This window comes from Rhinopithecus bieti, unplaced genomic scaffold (genome assembly GCF_001698545.2).
Source record: "Rhinopithecus bieti isolate Rb0 unplaced genomic scaffold, ASM169854v2 scaffold_15131, whole genome shotgun sequence".
Taxonomy (NCBI): domain Eukaryota; kingdom Metazoa; phylum Chordata; class Mammalia; order Primates; family Cercopithecidae; genus Rhinopithecus; species Rhinopithecus bieti.
The window spans coordinates 147,951-168,567 of record NW_016808003.1 but is presented as its reverse complement, the minus strand read 5'-3'; the positions used below and the strand labels follow the sequence as shown (position 1 = coordinate 168,567).

Below are 20,617 nucleotides of genomic sequence, written 5' to 3'. Positions count from 1 at the left end.
TCTCTAAGATGGCCCTGGTGGAAAGGGAATTATTTTAAGAAGCCTAACTGATGGTGCCATGTCCTAATCTCACTTAGGTTTCATGACAATGCAAAGAAGGAGTATTAGGCACTTTCCTACTCCCTCTTTTTAGGTGAACATCAGGGTTGAATCTGGTTTCAGCATATGGCAATGAACACACTGGCTCCTTTTAAAACAATTGTGACAAAACATTAAACATCAAATTTACCATTTTAACCATTTTTAAGTGTACAGTTCAGTGGCATTCAAGTCTCCATTCCCCCTCCCCTCAGCCCCCAGCAATCACCCTTCCACTACCTGTCTCTGTGAATGTGCCTCTTCCAAATAACTCGTATAAATGGAATGATACAGTATTTGTCCTTTTATGTCTGGCTTATTTCACTTAGCAAGTCTTCAAGGTTCCCCATTCCTTTTTAAATGCTGAGGAACACAGCCAACATATGGGCATGGGGGCTGTTTTTTGGAGGGTCTCAGGTTTAAAAGAATCTCTCTTCTCCCAACTGGGCAGATGCAAAAGGTGAGGACGAGCCACTTGGTTAAAATACAGGGGCTCGTCATGTGTCTGCTGGGAAAGGGTCCATTACAGGTATGCCAGCCTAGGCTTGGCTCCTGGTGAGTGCTGCTTGTTCAGGACACAGGTAACAGCTTAGCTTGAGATGCCCAGTTTCCCTAGAGGTTTGAACAGGGATATGGGCATTTGTACCGAGTTCCTCTAGGAAGGATATAAAGTAATGTATACAGAAATTACAAGTCATCACCCTCAATACTCAGCAGGTTGAACCATGAATTGCTAACATCTGACTTTTTTATCTATAAAACAGCAATAAAATGGCAAATCACCCTAATATTCAAAGACAATTTTCACCAGAGGCTTAGAGTTACTTAATCAGTCCTGGTAGTAAGGGGAAATATGATCAGATCAATATTAAACTTGGTCTTGAAGGGGAAAAGAATCCTCAAGTGGCATGTGGACTGGGTGAGGTGCAGAACAATTTTCCAATATGTTTTCTTGTCAAAGGGCCAGCTCCTGGTGTCCAGGAGAACACCTTCCTCCTTTTTGTCAATGCCAGGCAGAGGGCCAAATAAAGGTGGGAAACAAATAGGTGATCATTTGATAAAATGAATACATCTTAAACATGATGTGAATTTCTAAAATCCAGTTGTTTAGTATCAACCATTTCATTGATGTAAAAGCAGCCTACATCACATATCCACCACAGGCTGTCCACCCCTCCCATGGCCGTCTGTCTTCTCAGCTGGACAACTCTAACCCCAAACACAATCCTTTCATATTGGCCAAAGTGGCTTCCCTGTGTCCTCATGCCATTAGGCCTGGAGCAACTCAGAACTCCCAAGACACCTTGTTTTTGTGGATGGTGCTTTGACTCTCTGCAGACTATTCTCCCCTCTGGCCTTGGGCTCAGGCCCCATACTTGGGTTCTCCTAAGGGATGCGGTTTTTCAGAGTGCTTAGCAATCAGGTGGTTTTTTCCAGGTATACTACATAACGCTGGTCTTCTATTTTTTCCTAGACTCTTACCAAGGAAAAGCCATGCACAGAATCCCCCTGACCCGCCATACACATAGGCACGCATAGCAGGCTTCCTCAACCTGGCATCACTGACATTTGGGGCTGGATAGTGCTTTTTTGTGGGGTTGTCCTGGGCACTGTGGAATGTTTAGCAGCATCCCTGGCCTCCGTTCACTAGATGCCAGCAGCATTCTGCTTCCCACCCAGGTTGTGACAACCAAAAATGTACTCAGACATCGCTAAATGTCCCCTTAGGGACAAGATCTCCCTCAACTAAGAATCCCTGAGACATGGGGTAAGGCGGGGAGGAAGAGAAAGAGAAAGAAAGAGAGGGAAAGAGAGACAGACAGACAGACAAACAGAGACAGAGACAGATGCACACACACTCTGTCTGTACCCAGTAGGTAAGAGTGGAGCTGTTCTGCTTGGAGGGGTAGTGTCCAATCCCCATGGTGACCTTGAGGCTCCTGAGAGCCTTGGCTCAAGAGGTAATGTGTGAGTGCCTCTACAATTCAGCACATGAGTCTTCATGTGTTCTGACACAGTCAGACCAGGTCTTTCCCCTGACCATTTGGAGCTCAGACTTTCATTCACACTCTCTGCTGTTGTGTCCATGTTTACTGAGTGCTGTCTAGACGCCAGCCACAAGGCTGCTAAATGTCTACAGACACATATTTGTGTACATATGTGTGTAAATGGTATGACACAGGTACTATTATCATGGCCACTTTACAGATGAGAAAACTAGGCTTAGAGAGGTGAAATGGCTTCCCACAGTGAACAGGCCAGACAGCCTTCTTACAGCTCTGCTCCACTTCCTGTGTTACCATGGCAACTAAGTCTGTGTTTGGGGTCACCAAGACCCCAAGATGATCTTTTTTTTTTTTTGAGGTGGAGTCTCGCTCTGTCGCCCAGGCTGGAGTGCAGTGGCCAGATCTCAGCTCACTGCAAGCTCCGCCTCCCGGGTTCACACCATTCTCCTGCCTCAGCCTCCCGAGTAGCTGGGACTACAGGCGCCCGCCATCTCGCCCAGCTAGTTTTTTTGTACTTTTAGTAGAGACGGGGTTTCACCGTGTTAGCCAGGATGGTCTCGATCTGCTGACCTCGTGATCCGCCCGTCTCGGCCTCCCAAAGTGCTGGGATTACAGGCTTGAGCCACCGCGCCCGGCCTCCAAGATGATCTTTCTAGAGCTGGCACAGAGTAAGCACTCAATAGCTGTTAGGTATTGGTGTTGATCAATTAGATGATAAACTAAAAATCCAAATAATCCTCACAGATAAGAATGAACTAAAATCAGGAAGATGAACTATAATAACAGGGGAGCCCATATCCTGCTTGCTCACACTGACAGTGCTCCACTGACCATGGTTTTCTAATGAGTTACACAATGTGTACTAACTATATGCATTAGTTGAGCCTGAATTGAGGCTCAACTAATCTGTATAAAGATACAGCAGGTGGTCTTTTGCTTGGTCACGCCTTCCTTTCATGCTGTTATCTAAGGTGAGTGGCGTCCACAGTACAGCTGTATACCTACCACCCAACCACCACGAGGGTGTCTCGAGAGATTTGGTCTAGTGCCTTACCAAGATCAAAGCACATTACCTCCCCACTGAATTGTCATGTGAATGATATGTGTCCTTTGATCCAACAACAGTACAGGGGCAGGGAGTGGATCTGAAACTTGGCAATAGAAGCTGTAGGAAAGAATACTATCTCATGGTAGATGATAACAGATGGAAACACTTTCTCATCCCATAAGCATTCCTACCTTGACCAGTTGAGGAGGACTTTCTGGCACTGGAAGGCCTGGCAAATCCCACCTGATCTTCTTGCTTGCCCTCACCCTCCTCCCCATGGAATGAGGTATGATTTCTCTGATTGGTGAGAATGAGCAAAAGTGCTGGGTGTGCACAATCCTGCCTGTTCTTGTTCTCTCCCTGGAACTTGCCTGTGAGCCCACACTCTGGGCTTCTCTAAGCAGTATAGAAAGAGGTGGGTTCTGCTTCAGGGGTCCCTGAAGCGGCACTTCTGCCCATGAATGGGTAGGTAGACAAGGAGCCTTCCTGCAGACATGACTCCGACCATGACAGTCTCCAGGGCTGGACTGGGGGGAGTGGGTGGGAGGCCTAAACTGGCTGCAGCCTCAGCAGCCATAGCCAGCATCTGAGTTCCAATACGACCTCTGTGTCTGCTTAAATGGCTCACACACTCAGTCAGTGTGGTAGGAGCCTGTCGCCTATGTCAGACCCATCTAAGTAAATGGAAATGCAGGCCAAGATCCTAATCCTAGGGAGAAAAGGCCAGGGCGGCCTAGGTGGGGGAGGTTCTGACAGCCTCAAGGTGGCATAGCCCTGAACAGCCTTTCTTGTTTTCAAAGAATGGTCGCATGTAGGTTCAGTTCATGCCACAGACTGCGAGGTTCCATTCTAAATAAAACTGGACCAATTACCCATGAGCACACATTTAAAAATAACTTCTACCTGAGAAGTAAGGGTGGATTATTTGGGATAAAACTCATTAAGAAGTCAGTTTACAGTCCCCTACCCCAGCCCCTGCCCAATAAACAGAGTAAGTTAGAAAACACACACACACACACACACACACACACACACACACACACACACTCATATGCACACACAAACATGACCTTCAAATCAGAGAAGTGTGGGCAAGTCAGATTTTACTTTTTTACAGTGAGTGACCAAAATACAGAATTTAAAAAAAAAGAAGTTCCCAATGTTATCTACAATCTGTCAAGTTTCCTGCTCATCCTGCCCTGCCACTTGCTTACATGGACTTTGTACCCTGCCAGCTGCCCTGCAAAAGTGCTAAGCACAGGTATCTGGAAGAAACTAAACCCACAAGGCTGGTATGTCAGACTCCTCGGCTCTCTGGTCAGCCCTGCTCACATTGCTGCAAGCCAAAGAAAGTCTGGCAAGCTATTTTTCAATTTCCTGGAAATAGGTATCTTGGCTGATGAAAGAAACATGAATTAATTAGGGGAACTCACTGTGCTTGTATGGAGGTTTATTTTGAAGTACCTTCTCATCTATTTAACAAGGGTCTATTTGATTGCCACAGTAATCCAGTGAGGTAGGTAGGAAATTACTATTGACCATATTTTAGAGAAGAAAACCAAAGTCCTAAGAGTTTAAACAACCTTTCCCAAAGAAATGCAAACAGACAAGAGTGCCAGGGCTGGCACTCAAGGCATTTGTTCTTTGTCTCACTTTTTTAGCTCTTCCACTTTAATTTTTTAAGGTCCAATAAAAATATAACAAAGAGGATTCACAAGGTGTGTTTAGGATGGTAAACTAGGCCTTCCAGGAACATAAGGCAGGGTGATATAACTTTTTAGGTTCCATGACTGGTAGAAAATACGAACAAACACCTCTGTAAACAGAGTGGCAAGAATAACTCTCTGGAGAGGGTTGTCATGCTTCTGAATGTGAGTTGACTGCAAAGTGGAACTACCAAAGGACTTTCTTCCTCCAATCTTGGAACCTAGTTCCATGTTCTCCAAAACCACTTGACTCCATGCAGTGAGTGAACACAGCCCACTCACTGCATAGGAGGGGTCTCGGCTTCATCAGCACAGCTCAGCTAACATTTAGAAAAGTTTGTTACTAGGCCGGGCGCGGTGGCTCAAGCCTGTAATCCCAGCGCTTTGGGAGGCCGAGACGGGCGGATCACGAGGTCAGAAGATCGAGACCATCCTGGCTAACATGGTGAAACCCCGTCTCTACTAAAAAATACAAAAAACTAGCCGGGTGAGGTGGCGGGCGCCTGTAGTCCCAGCTACTCGGGAGGCTGAGGCAGGAGAATGGTGTGAACCCGGGAGGCGGAGCTTACAGTGAGCTGAGATCCGGCCACTGCACTCCAGCCCGGGCGACAGAGCGAGACTCCGTCTCAAAAAAAAAAAAAAAAAAAGTTTGTTACTTCCCAGATAAGAAAGAGCAGCAGTTTTACACTGGAGAAACCTGGGAACACCACCTTAATCCAGTAATCAAAGTTAACATCACCAGTAATTAAACAAACTGACATCATAGCCTCCTGATATGAGGTACTGAGAAGGACCCAATACCTGTGCCACGAGATTCTTGCCCAAAGAACACAACCTGAATGTGATGAGAGGAAACGTCAGGCCTATCCAAACTGAAGGACAATCCTCAAGACGACTAGCCTATATTCTTTAAAAATGTCAAGGTTGGCCTGGCACAGTGGTTCACGCTTGTAATCCCAGCACTTTGGGAGGCTGAGGTGGGTGGATCACGAGGTCAGGAGATCGAGACCATCCTGGCTAACACGGTGAAACCCCGTACCTACTAAAAATACAAAAAATTAGCCAGATGTGGTGGCACGCGCCTGTAGTCCCAGCCACTCGGGAGGCTGAGGCAGGAGAATCACTTGAATCCGGGAGGCGGAGTGAGCCGAGATTGCACCACTGCACTCTAGCCTTGGTCACAGAGGGAGACACTGTCTCAAAAAATAAAATAAAATAATGTCAAGGTCAGGAAAAAGAATGGCTGAGGAACTGCTTCAGCTGAAAGGAGACTAAGAAGATGAGACAATTAAATGCAATGTGGGATCCTGGGTTGGACCCCGGACCAGGGAAAAAAAAAGTGATATAAAAAATTCTATTAGGCCAGACCTGGTGGCTCATGCCTGTAATCCCAGGACTTTGGGAGGTCGAGGCAGGCAGATCACTTGAGGTCAGGAGTTTGAGACCAGCCTGGCCAACACGGTAAAACCCCATCTCTACTAAAAATATAAAAATTAGCCAGGTGTGGTGGTGTGCCCCTGTAATCCCAGCTATTCGAGAGGCTGAGGCAGGAGAATCACTTGAACCTGGGAGGCAGAGGTTGCAGTGAGCTGAGATCACGTCACGGCACTCCAGCATGGGCCACACAGTGAGAGTCTGTCTCAAAAAAACCCAGAATCTTATTGGGACACCTGGCAAAAGTTGCACATACATTAGAAATTAAGTAACAGTACCAAGTTAAACTTTCTGATTTCCATAACAATGGAAAATAATGTCTTCGTTCTTAGGGGCAAAGGGGCATGATGTCTGCAGGTTACTCTCAAACGGTTCTGGGAGAAATCTGTGTATGTGTGCCTGTGTGTGCATCTATGGAGGATGAATGTGAGAGATTGTGCAAGACTGAGTGAGGGTGACAGGGGATGGGAAGGATGACAGAAATGTGGCTACACATTAATACAGGATAAAAGGTGTGGAAGAAAGTTCTTTGTTCTAGTCTTGTGAATCTTTGGCAAGGCTGAAATCATTTCGAAATTTAAAAGTTGAAAAAATTGGTCTAAACTCAAATAATCCTCTGATAAGACTCAAAAATACAGGACTGAGTGAGTATACAGGTATGGTTGCAAGGAGGGGATATCACTTGACATTTTCAATTACCCTCTTCAGGAAGAATTTCAGATAAGAATGTAAAAGCCTACTGGAGAATAATGTGCTGGCAAAAACAGCAGTTAAATCGCCCTTGTGGGAGCCTAGCCTGCTGTAGATGCTTATCTGTGGGAGAGGATAACCACGCCACACATCTCCCAGAGCAGCTTATGGGAAGGGCACCCAGCCAGGATCCATTAAATGTCCTCAGCCACCAAATGGATAGCCTGGGTCTGGGAGGGAGCCTTCCATGGGTCTGTGATTTGGAGTAAAGTGGGAGGTACTTATTTTGGGCCATCCAGACACCTTTATCTAATGTTTTCCCTCATATGGAATATGTTTTGTTTTCAATACATGATAAAGTGAAATTAAACTAGGTCCCTGAAACAAAACTGATCTCAGCTATGATCTACCTCTGGAAGTGATTATCTTTGGCACACTGAATTTTCCAAAGATGGCCACAATAATATCTCCCATCCCACATGATCTTATGAGTTTATCTCTTCATCCCATTGAATCTAGGTTGGCCCGACTGCTTTGACCTATCAAATACAGCAGACAAGTAAGACTGTGCCAATTCAGGGCATAGTCCTTCACTGGCCCGACAGCTTCTGCTTCCTGCCCCCAAAGATGCTCAATCTTGGGGCCATTTCTTGTTGGAACCCAGCCACTGTGAGAAGCCTAAGCCATGCAGAGAAGCCATAGTAGGCACTCTGGTTTGACAGCCTCAGCTGAGCTCCCAGCCAACAGCCATCATCAACTGACAAGCGGGAAAATGGTCTATCTTGAACCTTCAGCTCAGCTGAGCTCTAGGTAATTGCAGCTCCAGTCAATACTGGACTGCAATGTCATGGAAGACCCTGGGTAACCCAAGTCAACTCACAGAGCAACTGCACAAAAGATCCAAAGAGAGAACCTCCCAGTAAGCCCAAGTCACAGAACTGTGAAAATGAATAACAAATTACTGTTTAAGCAACTCAATTTTGGGGGCTTTGTAACAGCAGCAATAGATGGCTGAAATATTACCTATCATAATGACCAAATTGACTTAGAATATATTTCTAAGAATATAAAACCATTAGAGAATATTTCACGCTGAAGACCTGGAAGTACAGGCAGCATCAACACTCAGAGGCAGAGACAGGCTGGACAAATCCACTTGGCCACACTGGATTTCTTTTCTTGAGGTTACGGGAACAAAGCTATGCTCCATCTATGTCTTTCAGAGTGTTGTTGAATCTAGTTTCCTAAAACCCATGCAAGTACCCAATGATGAAAACAATAAAAATAAACTTGAACACTTAAAAGAGCAATGCTATTAACATGCACAGCCACCCAACAGTGGCTTAATTTATCTGAGATCAGGCAGGAGAACAATGCACTGTCAGAGCTTAGGAGGTCACAGGAAAAGAGATCATTAATCACACGACCTGCCTGGGATTCTGGATGGGGGAGTTCAAAGGGCTAACTGAGCCCCTTTTCAAAGCCACATCATTTCCAGTGTGTTTTAAAATCACACACTTGGTCTGCACAGAAGGAATGTCAAAATACCAGTTTTGGTGGGGTTTGTTTTGTGTGTGGCACCATTCTAAAATCAAGTAAGTCTTTTTTATTATGTTTTTCCAACATTGAGTATGCAAGAGAATATTTACAAAACATGTAAGGTATAAAGAATGATATAAATGGCCGGGCACGGTGGTTCACGCCTGTAATCACAGCACTTTGGAAGGTCAAGGCAGGTGGATCACTTGAGGTCAGGAGTTCAAAACCAGCCTGGCCAATATAGTGAAACCCCGTCCCTACTAAATATACAAAAATTAGCCAGACGTCGTGGTGCGTGCCTATAATCCCGGCTACTTGGGAGGCTGAGGCAGGAAAATTGCTTGAACCTGCGAGGCAAAGGTTGCTGTGAGCAGAGACTGTGCCACTGTACTCCAGCCTGGGCGACAGAGTGAGACCCTGTCTCCAAAATAAAATAAAAAATAAAAGAATGATACAACTGGCCATGCGCAGTGGCTCGTGCCTGTAACCCCAGCACTCTGGGAGGCAGAGGCAGGCGGGTCGTTTGAGCTCAGAAGTGAGCAAAGGACAAAGTCCTCGAGCAGGTCTGGTCTCAGCATTTTCCCTATCTGCCAGGCAACCCTACCCTGGCCCTCCAGCTTCTCCTTCCCTTCTTACTTGCAACCCATACCACTGCTATGTCTGAATGTTTGTGTCTCCTCAAAATATGTAAGTTGAAACCCTAACTCCATGGTGGTGGCATTAGGAGGTGGGGCCTTTGGGAGGTGATTAGGTCATGAAGGTGGAACCCTCCTGAATGGCATTAGTGCCCTTATAAAAGAGACCCCAGAGAGCTCCCTTGCTCCCCTTCCATTATGTGAGGACACATTGAGAAGATGGTTGTTCATGAATCAAGAAATGGGCCCGCACGAGACACTGAATCTGGCCATACCTTGATCATGGACTTTCTAGCCTCCAGAACTGTGAGGAATACATTTCTGTTGTTTATAAGCCACTCAGTTTAGCAGCCAAACAGACTAACACACACACATACTGAGCACCTACTGTGCAACAATAAATCAAGACAGTTTCCAACCTCATAGTAGTCTAGCAGGAGATTGCTAAGTATAAAACATTAACACCAAGCAATGAGGCATAGACCAACCCCGCCTATGCCCTAGTTTCATGTACGGCTCTGCTATAATGTCACCTTCTCAGAGAATCCTTTCCTGACTACCTTATCCAGCTACTCCCTTCTACCACTCTGTCATCTGAACTGGTTTAATTTTTTTTCACAGTGCTTATCGCCACCTGATCTTATCCATGCTGTTCACTGTCACATAAGCTCCAGGAGGGCAGGGACTTTTGCATCCTCAGCCCTTAGGAGAGAGCTGGATGTTAACTGAGTGAGTGAGACAGCACTGCACACGATGCTCTGTAAACACAGAGAAGGGGGTGAATTCAGCTTTGGCTGGCTCTGGAGAGGATGATGACTGAGCGGAGTCCTGAGCAGATGGGTAGCTCTTTGGATTAGGGCCTGTACTGTGCTCAACTGTGTACAAGGCTCCCCCCACCTTGCTGGAGGTTCCTTGAAATAAGGACTCTTCTCACTCATTTGGAGATTCTCTGAGACACTGGGCAGTGACCTGCATTCATTCATTCCACAAATATTTAATGTACCTACTATGTGCCTACTAGTGTTCTAGACAGAGTGGAAATTAAATTTTTTTCTCTAAATTAAACTGCATAAAAAAGTCTGGAATTTTAACCAAGTCTCTTTGATCAGGGACAGCTTTTACAAAACTCAGATGATGTGTCCTTTAAAATAGTTGGCCAGGCGTGGTGGCTCACACCTGTAATCTCAGCACTTTGGGAGGCTGAGGCACGGGGATCACAAGGTCAGGAGATCGAGACCATTCTGGCTAACATGGTGAAAACCCATCTCCACTAAAAANTGTACGTGTGTGTGTGTATAAAATAGTTCTAGAAACACAATCTTTTTCAACATTTTCGACTTCACATTATTCTAAGTGAACAAATGCAGAAACAGAAAACCAGACACTATATTCTCACTTAATATTGGGAGCTAAACAATGAGTACACTTGCACGTGAAGAAGGGAACAACAGATATTGGGGCCTACTTGAGGGTGGAGTGTGGGAGGAGGGTGAGAATAAAAAAACTACCCATTGGGTACTATGCTTATTACCTGGGTGGCAAAATAATATGTACACCAAAACCCTGTGACAGGCAATTTATTTTTTATTTTTTGAGACGGGGTCTTGCACTATTGTCCGGGCTGGAGTGCAGTGGTGCGATCTCAGCTCACTGCAACCTCCACCTCCTGGGTTCAAGCGATTCTCCTGCCTCAGCCTCCCGAGTAGCTGGGATTACAGGTGCGGACCACCATGCCTGGCTAATGTTTTGTATTTTTCATAGACATGGGGTTTCACTATGTTGGTCGGGCTGGTCTCGAACACCTGACCTTGTGATCCACCCGCTCTGGCCTCCCAAAGTGCTGGGATTATAGGTGTTAGCCACCACGCCTGGCCTATGACACGCAATTCATCTATAGAACAAACCTGCACACGTGCCCCTGAAACTAAAATAAAAGTTTTTTAAAAAAAGATTTTTGGCCAGGCGCAGTGGCTCATGCCTGTAATCCCAGCACTTTGGGAGGCCGAGGGCAGGTGGATCACGAGGTCAGGAATTCGAGACCAGCCTGGCCAACATGGTGAAACCCCATCTCTACGAAAAATACAAAAATTAGCCGGGCTTGGTGGCGCATGCCTGTAATCCCAGTTACTCGGGAGGCTGAGGCAGGAGAATCACTTGAACCTGGGAGGTGGAGGTTGCAGTGAGCTGAGATTGCACCACTGCACTCCAGCCCAGGGGACAGTGCGAGACTCCATCTCAAAAAAAAAAAAAGGGGGGGGGGGATTTTCAACTTCAAAGAAACAGCACAGAGTGAGTTGTGATCTTGCTTCTGAGAAGCCAACTCCAGAAACCCCCAAACCAACGGAAGAACTCCATCCTTAATATTCTGTTCCTCTAGAACTACTCCTGGTACCAAAATAGCTCTAGAGGGACAGAAGTAATAGGATAGATGTATATATAAAGGGGAGTTTATTAAGGAGTGCTGACTCGCAATCACAAGGTGAAGTCCCACAATGGGCCATCTGTAAGCTGAGGAGCAAGGAAGCCAGTCCTTGCCATCTGAACTGCCTATCATGAACTGGGTGCTTTCTGACCTATCTAGCCATAAAGCGGGGTGTGCACAGCAGTATTCCATCATCAAATGGAAGTGGTATATACATGATCGGGCTCAAGCAGGTCCTGAGGGCACAAGTAAATTACATGAGGAAGTGGCTCAAATGCCCTGCCACCCTGCCTTCTCTCCCCCAGCCTGCACCAATGGCCTCATGGCAGGGGTGGGGGGGTTCCCTATGATCAGTTGACAGAGGAAGAGAAGACTAGGGCCTGATTTACAGATGGCTGTGGATGATATGCAGGCACCACCTGAAAGTGGACAGCTACGGCACTACAGCCCCTTTCTGGGACATTCCTGAAGGACAGTGGCGAAGGGAAATCTTCCCAGTGGGCACAACACCGAGCACTGCACCTTGTTATGCACTTTACTTGGAAGGAGAAATGGCCAGATATGTGATTATATACTGATTCATGGGCTGTAGGCAATGGTTTAGCTGGATGGTTAGGGACTTGGAAGAAGTATGATTGCAAAATTGATGACAAAGAAATCTGGTGAAGAGGTATGTGGATGGACCTTTCTGAGGGGTCAAAAACTGAGAATATTTGTATCCCATGTGAATGCTCACCAATGGGTGACCTCAGTAGAGAAGGATTTTAATAATCAAGTGGATAGGACGACTCGTTCTATGGACACCACTCAGCCTCTTTCCCCAGCCACCCCTGTCATTGTACAATGGGTCCATGAACAAAGTGGCCATGGTGGCAGGGATGGAGGTTACACACGGGCTCAGCAACACAGACTTCCGCTCACCAAGGCTGACCTAGCTACGGCCACTGCTGAGTGCCCAATTTGCCAGCAGCAGAGACCAATTCTGAGCCCTCGATATGCACCATTCTTCAGTCAACTACTTGGTGGCAGGTTGATTATACTGGACCTCTTCCATCATGGAAAGGGCAGTTTGTACTCACTGGAATAGATACTTACTCTGGATATAGGTTTGTCTATCCTGCACACAATGCTTCTGCCAAGACTACCATCTGTGGACCCATGGAATGCCTTATCCACCATCACGGTATTCCACATAGCATTGACTCTGAACAGGGCACTCACTTTACGGCTACAGAAGTACAGCAGTGGCTCATGCTCATGGAATTCACTGGTCTTAACATATTCCCCATTATCCTGAAGCAGCTGGATTGATAGAACAGTGGAATGGCCTTTTGAAGTCACAATTACAATGCCAACTAGGTGACAATAGATCGCAGCGCTGGGGCAAAGTTCTTCAGAAGGCTGTGTATGTTCTGAATCAACGTCCTATATATGGTACTGTTTCTCCCATAGCCAGGATTCATGGGTCCAGGAATCAAGGGGTGAAAATGGAAGTGACACCACTCACCATCACCCCTAGCGACCCACTAGCAAAATTTTTGCTTCTTGTTCCCGCAACATTATGTTCTGCTGGCCTAGAGGTCTTAGTTCCAGCAGGAGGAATGCTGCCACCACACAACAAAGATTGCCACCTGGACACTTTAGGCTCCTCCTACTTCTAAGTCAGCAGGCTAAGAAGACAGTTAGTGTTGACTGGGGTGATTGACCCAGCCGATGAAGATGAAATCAGTCTACTACTCCACAGTGGAGGTAAGGAAGAATATGCCTGGAATACAGGAGATCCCTTAGGGCATCTCTTAGTATTACCATGCCCTGTGATTAAGGTCAATGGAACACTACAACAGCCCAATCTAGGCAAGACCACAAATGGCCCAGACCCTTCACGAATGAAACTTTGGGTCACTCCACCAGGTAAAAGACAACGACCTGCTGAGGTGCTTGCTGAAGGCAAAGAGAATATAGAATGGATAGTAGAAGAAGGGAATCATCAATACCAGCTACGATCACAGGACCAGTTACAGAAACGAGGACTGTAATTGCATGAGTATTTCTTTCTTATTTTGTTAAGAACATGTTTGTGCACGTAGACACTTACTCTGGATATAGGTTTGTCTATCCTGCATGCAATGCTTCTGCCAAGACTACCATCTGTGGACCCACGGAATGCCTTATCCACTGTCATGGTGGATGAAGAAACTACCTTCATTTCCTTTCTTTTTCCTTTATCATGTGACATAAGATTTATTGACAACATATTAGCATTTAAGTGTTAACTTTCTGTAATAGCATTTGGGTTGGGGATTGGTGTGCTTCCAGTTGTAGGAAGGATAGGTGTAATTATTACCTTATTATTTGTCTTTATTTGAAGATTATGTATGATCTCAGGAGATGTGTATGGGTTCAAGTTGACAAGAGGTGGACTTGTGATGGTTAATAGTGAGTTTCAACCAGATTGGATTGAAGGATGCAAAGTATTGTTCCTGGGTGTGTCTGTGAGGGTGTTGCCAAGGAGATTAACATTTGAGTCAGTGGACTGGAAGAAGCAGACCTACCCTCAACGTAGGTGGGCACCATCTAATCAGCCGCCAGCATGGTTAGGATAAAAGCAGGTGGAGGTGGCTCACACTTGTAATCCCAGCATTTTGGGAGGCCGAGGTGGGTGTATCACAAGGTCAGGAGATGGAGACCATCCTGGCCAATATGGTGAAACCCTGTTTCTACCAAAATATAAAAAATCAGCGGGGCATGGTGGTGCATGCCTGTAATCTCAGCTACTCGGGAGGCTGAGGCAGGGGAATTGCTTGAACCTGGGAGGTGGAGGAGAAGGCGGAGGTTGCAGTGAGCTGAGATCTCGCCACTACACTCCGGCCTGGCAACAGAGCAACACTCCAGCTCAAAAAAAAAAAAAAAAAAAAGCAGGTGGAAGAGCGTAGAAGGATGATTAGACTGGCTTAGTCTTCTGGCCTACTTCTCCCATGCTGGATGCTTCCTGCCCTCAAACATCGGACTCCAAGTTCTTCAGCTTTTGGACTCTTGGATCTTCGACTACAGACTTAGGGCTGCACTGTCAGCTTCCCTGCTTTTGAGGTTCTGGGACTTGGACTGGCTTCCTTGCTCCTCAGCTTGCAGATGGCCTATTGTGGGACTTTACCTTGTGATCGTGCGAGTCAATATTCCTTAATAAACTCTCCTTTATATATACATCTATCCTATTAGTTCTGTCCCTCTGGAGAACCCTGACTAATACAGGCTGTTTCCCTTTCTTATGGTTTGTGTGTTCACTGGAGTAGCACTTTTAATTTCCTTCAGTAACTTTTCCTTTGCATTCACGACTTGGCTAACTGGTGCTAGAGGCCTAGCCTTCAGTCCATGTCAGCTTTTGATGTGCCTTCCTCACTAAGCTCAATCATTTCTAGCTTTTGATTTAAAGTGAGAGATCTGTGGCTCTTCCTTTCACTTGGACACTAAGAGGCCATTGTTGGGTTATTAATTGGCCTCATTTCAATATTACTGTGTCTCAGGGTGTAGAGAGATCCGAGGAGAGGGAGATGGGGGAATGGCCTGCCAGTGGAGCTGTCAGAACACACACATTAAGTTTGCCATCTTATATGGGTGCAATTCATGGCACCCCAAAACAATTACAACAGTAACATCAAAGATCATTGATCACAGATCACCATGATGGATATAATAACAAAGTCCGGATAATTTGAGAATTACCAGAATGTGACACAGAGACAAGAAGTGAGCACACACTATTGGAAAAATGGCATCGATAGACATGCTCAATGCAGGGTTGCCACAAACCTTCAATTTGTAAAACAACAAACAACAACAACAACAACAACAAAAACAGTATTTGCGAAGTGCAAAGTACGACAAAATTAGGTATACCTATAATTCTCATTTCTATAGAAGATACCACCATTTATAACAACGATGATGAAACTTGCAAGCTAGTATCCCTGCAGGGACCATGAGTCCAAATTCCAGCAAGAGAGAGGGTGGAACCTGTAAAAGTCTCAGTGTAAACGAGGCTTTTCTTTCTGTTAATGTAAATGTCCAAAATTAACACCAGAGTAATGATGCATGGGTGGAAGCTGAAAAAGACTCAGAAATAAGACAGAGGGAAATGGATTGTAGAGCCCACACAATAAATTTAAAGAGGTGGTAGGATAACAATACCATAACCAAAGATGGACAATACTAGCACAGAAAGGTTGCACGAACTAAAAATAAAGAAAGAAAGAAAAGTAGGCTTTTAATTCAGTGATGTGCTATGGAAAGATTTTCCTTATGGAGGACAAACACATCAATGGCAGGTATTAGTAGTGTATCAAAACCATAGTGATCTCTAAAAAAAATATTAATAGTAGTGAAAAAGTCTCTGCTAGAAAGCAACACGTTAGAAATTTAAAAGCTGATGTCATCTTTAAATATTTTTGACAAATTTGCAAGTGTTCATTAAATTTGTGTTTTATCCAACGTTCTCTGAACTAAACTGATACACTGAATAAGGTTTATATGATTCTCTCCATATAAAAACTTTCCTATTTTCCCAAATTAAATCATATTTCTCTTTCTTTCTCTGTCCTACTAAAGATGGTTTCCACTGTCCTACTGGACTGAGTTATTTACTGAGTCTTGTCAGTTACTGCCAGTAAAATATTTTAATGACTTAAGACGTTGGTGGTCACATAGTTATCGTAAATTTTTCAGTTACATGGTTTCATTGGTGAGTTTACCTAGTTCCTAACAAAAATTAGGCATGGTGGTGTATGGTGCATGAGTACAGAGGTCCCAGCTACTTGGGAGACTGAGGCGGGGGGATCACCTGAGCCCAGGAGTTGGAGGCTATAGCGTGGTGTGATTATGCCTGTGAAGAGTCAGTGCACTCCAGGCCTGGGCAACACAACAAGACCCCATTTCTTTTTTCTTTCTTTTCTTTTTTTTTTTTTTGAGATGTGAGTCTCGCTCTGTTCCCGGCTGGAGTCAGGGGCGTGATGTCGGCTCACTTGCAAGCTCCGCCTCCCCAGTTCATGCCTTTCTCCTGCTCAGCCTCCTGAGTACTGGGACTACAGGCGCCCGCACCACACCCCTAATTTTTTGTATTTTATAGAGACGGGGTTTTCACCTGTTAAGCCAGGATGGTCTTGAATCTCCTGACCTCATGATCCGCCCACCCTGCCTTCCAAAGTGCTGGGATTACAGGCGTGAGCCCACCAGCGCCTGGCCAGACCCCATTTCTTAAAAACACACACATAAGGCCGGGCGCGATGGCCCCTTTCCCAAAAAAGCCTGTAATCCTACACTTTGGGAGGCCGAGACGGGCATGATCAACAGAGGTCAGGAAGATCAAGACCGATCCTGGCTAAACACGGTGAAACCCCGTCTCTACTAAAAAAAATACAAAACCTAGCCGGGCCAGGTGGCGGCGCCCTGTAGTCCCAGCTACTCGGAGGCTGAGGCAGGAGAATGGCGTAAACTCCGGGAGGCGGAGCTTGCAGTGAGCTGAGAGTCCGGCCACTGTACTCCAGCTGGGCGACCAGATGCCAGACTTCCGTCTCAAAAAAAAAAAAAAAAAACACACACACATATTATATTTGTTTCATTAAAATACTGCTGATCATGGCTGACAAGTACAAGTTATTATTGTTTCTCTATTAAAGAGAGAGACAACAAGGTGGGGGAGAATGTGAGGAGGAGCCCAAGTCCAATGCAATCACTGAAATCCAAATGCAACTAGAAAAAGAAGAATACCAGAAAATGGAATTCATGGACCTAAAGAGAAAATGCTGAATGCATCATCTTGGTAAATAAAAGCCCTGTTATGCACTGGGGTCCCTTAGCAAAGGATCTTTCACCCAGAAGATACACAGAGAGTCAAGCCAGGTAACTCCAAGGCCAACATTTCTCTCACTTACCTCTGCTGGCTGGCCATGCCTCACGGGGGAGCAGGAGCTGCAACACTGGATGGCACAAAGCCCTAGCAAACAGACTCATGACAGTCAGACTGTCTGGCAAAGGGGAGACATGCTTACTTGGATATCACAGGAGAAGATGGTCTCTTAGGAATGCCTCCAGAAAACTCGCATCTTTTCAGAGGGGACCCGAAGTTCACAATGGGAAGAGAAGTTGCTGTTCGCTGCCCCCGCTTCACCTTCTCCACCTGTAGGGGACACAGGATAGCTACAGTCCTTGACTGGCACTACTTCCACAGTTTATGAGACTAATACCCCAGAAGGAACAATGCACAGCTTTCTTTCAGAGGGATCGATATGAAGCTATAATGCTTCACATGGCAGGCATCTTTGCAGGGAGGCAGGATGAGGTCATCATATTTACATTATCCAGTTAAAAAAAAATCAGCCTCAAAACGCAAAGATTTCCTTCTCCTTGTTATCTTTCAAAGAGTTAACAACACAATCATATTATGGTCCTAGACATATAGGAACTGAAAAGAGTACAAAGATGTAAAATCACTACAAAAAATTACAAGTGGGTGAAAATGTGGTTATAACATCCAAGACAGTGAGCTGTGGCCCCTGATGGTATACATGGTATAATGGGGTCTGCAACCCCATCTAGTCCTGTAGGTCTTCCCATTAGCTCCCCTGGCAAAAGGGAACAGACATCAGTGCCTAGCCTGCAGAAAGTGCTCCACGAAGGTTAGCTCCCTTCTCTCCCTATCACACTTTTCTGTAGCAAGTCCTCATTTGGCCCCCACACTCCACCAATCCCTTTCAACACTAATCCACTGTATAGTAAAATCCAAGAGTCTAAAACATGCACTTCTAAGAGCCACAACAGATTTGAAAAGAAAATATGGCATTATAAAATGCAGTAGTTTTAAAATAAGTCCTGACATTATTTGATATTCCTCCTTTCAACAGGTGAGGCTTAATTCCTCTCCCCTTGAGCGTGGGTTGATCTTAGTGACTTACTTAAAGGACACTGCAGCTTTCCGATAGCTTGCCTGGAGGGAAGCCAGCTGTGGCATCATTTGGATACTCAAGCAGCTTTATGGACAGGCCCATGCAGTGAGGAACTGAGGCCTCCTGCCAACAGCCATGAATGAGCCGTCTCAGACGAGGCCCAGCTGTGCTTTCAGATGATGCAGCCCTGGCCAACATCTTGACCACACCTCATGAAAGACCTTGTACCCAGAACCACTAAGTCACTCTGAATTTCTGACCCAAAGAACCCATGAGTTAATAGATATTTGTTACTTTAAGCTGCCAAGGTTTGAGGTGATTTGTTAAGTAGCAACTGATAACTAACAAAAGTAGTATGGCATTGTGTAATTTCTAAATAAACAGACACAATTGGGGGTGCCTGCTCAACATTTAATTTACTGATAGTACCAGTATGCCATCAAAAATGTTTAAGCTTGGCATAGTAACACGTGCCTGTAGTCCCAGCTACTTAGGAGGTTGAGGCAGGAGGATTACTTGAGCCTAGGAATTCAAGGTCAGCCTGGGCAACATAAAAAGACGTCATCTCAAAAGAATATTTAATGATTACTTTGTAGGTAAAAGTTGATGCAGATCCTCAGTTCTAGTTAGGTGCACAGGCAAGACTGACCCAGAATCAGATATCCGTAAAGAGGAAGACAGAGGATATATAGAACATTCCTTCTGACTCCTGTCCTCTGGAGGGCAGGCTGTGACAAGGACATCATTAAGAATTTGCTCCAAGGTACTAAGACTTAAGAGGGTGCAAAAACTTAAGTGATTTTCAAAGGTTGGTTAAAATTTTGAACTAAATCTACCCTTTCCTGCTTTGAGCAGTCCTAGGAGATTGATGGAAACAGAGAGCCCAGGTCAAGCACAGAAGTAATAACACCATCAGACAGAACACAGTTTGTAGGAGTGAGTGGGTGGGTGATTTTAAACCTACCAGAGAGGCCTCTCCTCCTGCAAGGGCTTCTTTCCCAACATCTCCTGCGCCAGATATAGATGTAGATGTAGCTTTCTTCTTCTCAACGTTTCGAGTGGGTGAAGACTTGTAAGAAGGGTTAAGAGGGCCAAGAGGAGCTAAACGAGGGCAGACAGGGAATACTAGAAAGTTACAGTATAACAGCCAGAAGGACAGAGAGTACAGATGGAAAAAGTAGAGCAGAGGTGGGAAGAACACATTTCTGTTAAAATACGACCTGGGCAATGAATATCATACTTTTCTATTGTACACAGGATGGATCTTACCCTAAAAAGGCTCCCATACTCAGGAGTCAAGTTTATTCAAGTTTATTTCAGGGGTTAAAAGTCTGAACTTTGGAGCCACAGAGACCTAGCACTGCCACCCAATAGCTGGATCACCTTGGGCAGGTTATTTAACCTCTCTAAACATTGATTTCCTTGTGCACAAAAGGGTTAACATAGCAGATCTGACTGCTGTGCTTGGAAAGGCCTGCTTACATGGGTGGCCCTTGGCTGGCATCTGGGAACTTAGATTTCAGGAAGGGTTCCCACCATTAACTGATGGGTGTCTAAACTGTTTATACAAACAGCATGGTTTATGCTAAGCATCTGCTTTTCTTGTGGGAGTCTGGAATCTGGGTATGTGCCTGGGAGGGGATGCCTACATATCTAGCCCCCAGTAAAAACCCTAGGCAATGAGTTTCTAGCCAACTTCCCAGCCTGGCAACATTTCATAGATGTTGTCACAATGTGTTGGTAGAGGAATTAAGCTCATACCGTGTGACTCCAGTGGGAGAAGACTCTTGGAAATCCGCAGCTGGTTACCTCTGGACTTAATCCCATGCACCTCCTCCATTTGCTAGTTTTTTCATGTTTCCTCCCACTATAATAAATCACAGCCATGGGTTGGGCATGGTGGCTCACCTGAGCTCAGGAGGTTGAGACTAGCCTGAGCAACATGGTGAAACCCCAGCTCTACAAAAAATACAAAAATTAGCTTGGCATGGGGGCACACTCCTGTAGTCCCAGCTACTCTGCAGGCTGAGGCAGGAGGATCACTTGAGCCTGGAAAGTTGAGGCTGCAGTGAGTCAAGATCGCACCACTACACTCCAGCCTGGGTGACAGAATGAGACTTCATC

General features: G+C 45.4%; 1 protein-coding gene across 5 annotated transcripts in view; it reads right to left on the bottom strand.

The window, feature by feature from the left end:
* The window catches only part of MAP7D2 (MAP7 domain containing 2), a 116,514-nt gene that overhangs the window by 20,694 nt on the left and 75,203 nt on the right, over positions 1–20,617 (bottom strand). For 3 of the 5 annotated variants that reach the window (XM_017884950.1, XM_017884949.1, XM_017884951.1), the window contains 2 exons: positions 19,458–19,594; positions 17,600–17,727 (listed from right to left, as the gene is read on the bottom strand). In XM_017884950.1, coding sequence (XP_017740439.1) covers positions 17,600–17,727; positions 19,458–19,594 — 265 coding nt within the window. Of the gene's footprint in view, positions 1–17,599; positions 17,728–19,457; positions 19,619–20,617 lie in introns of all 5 variants that reach the window. The other 2 variants (XM_017884946.1, XM_017884947.1) reach the window with 1 other exon arrangement.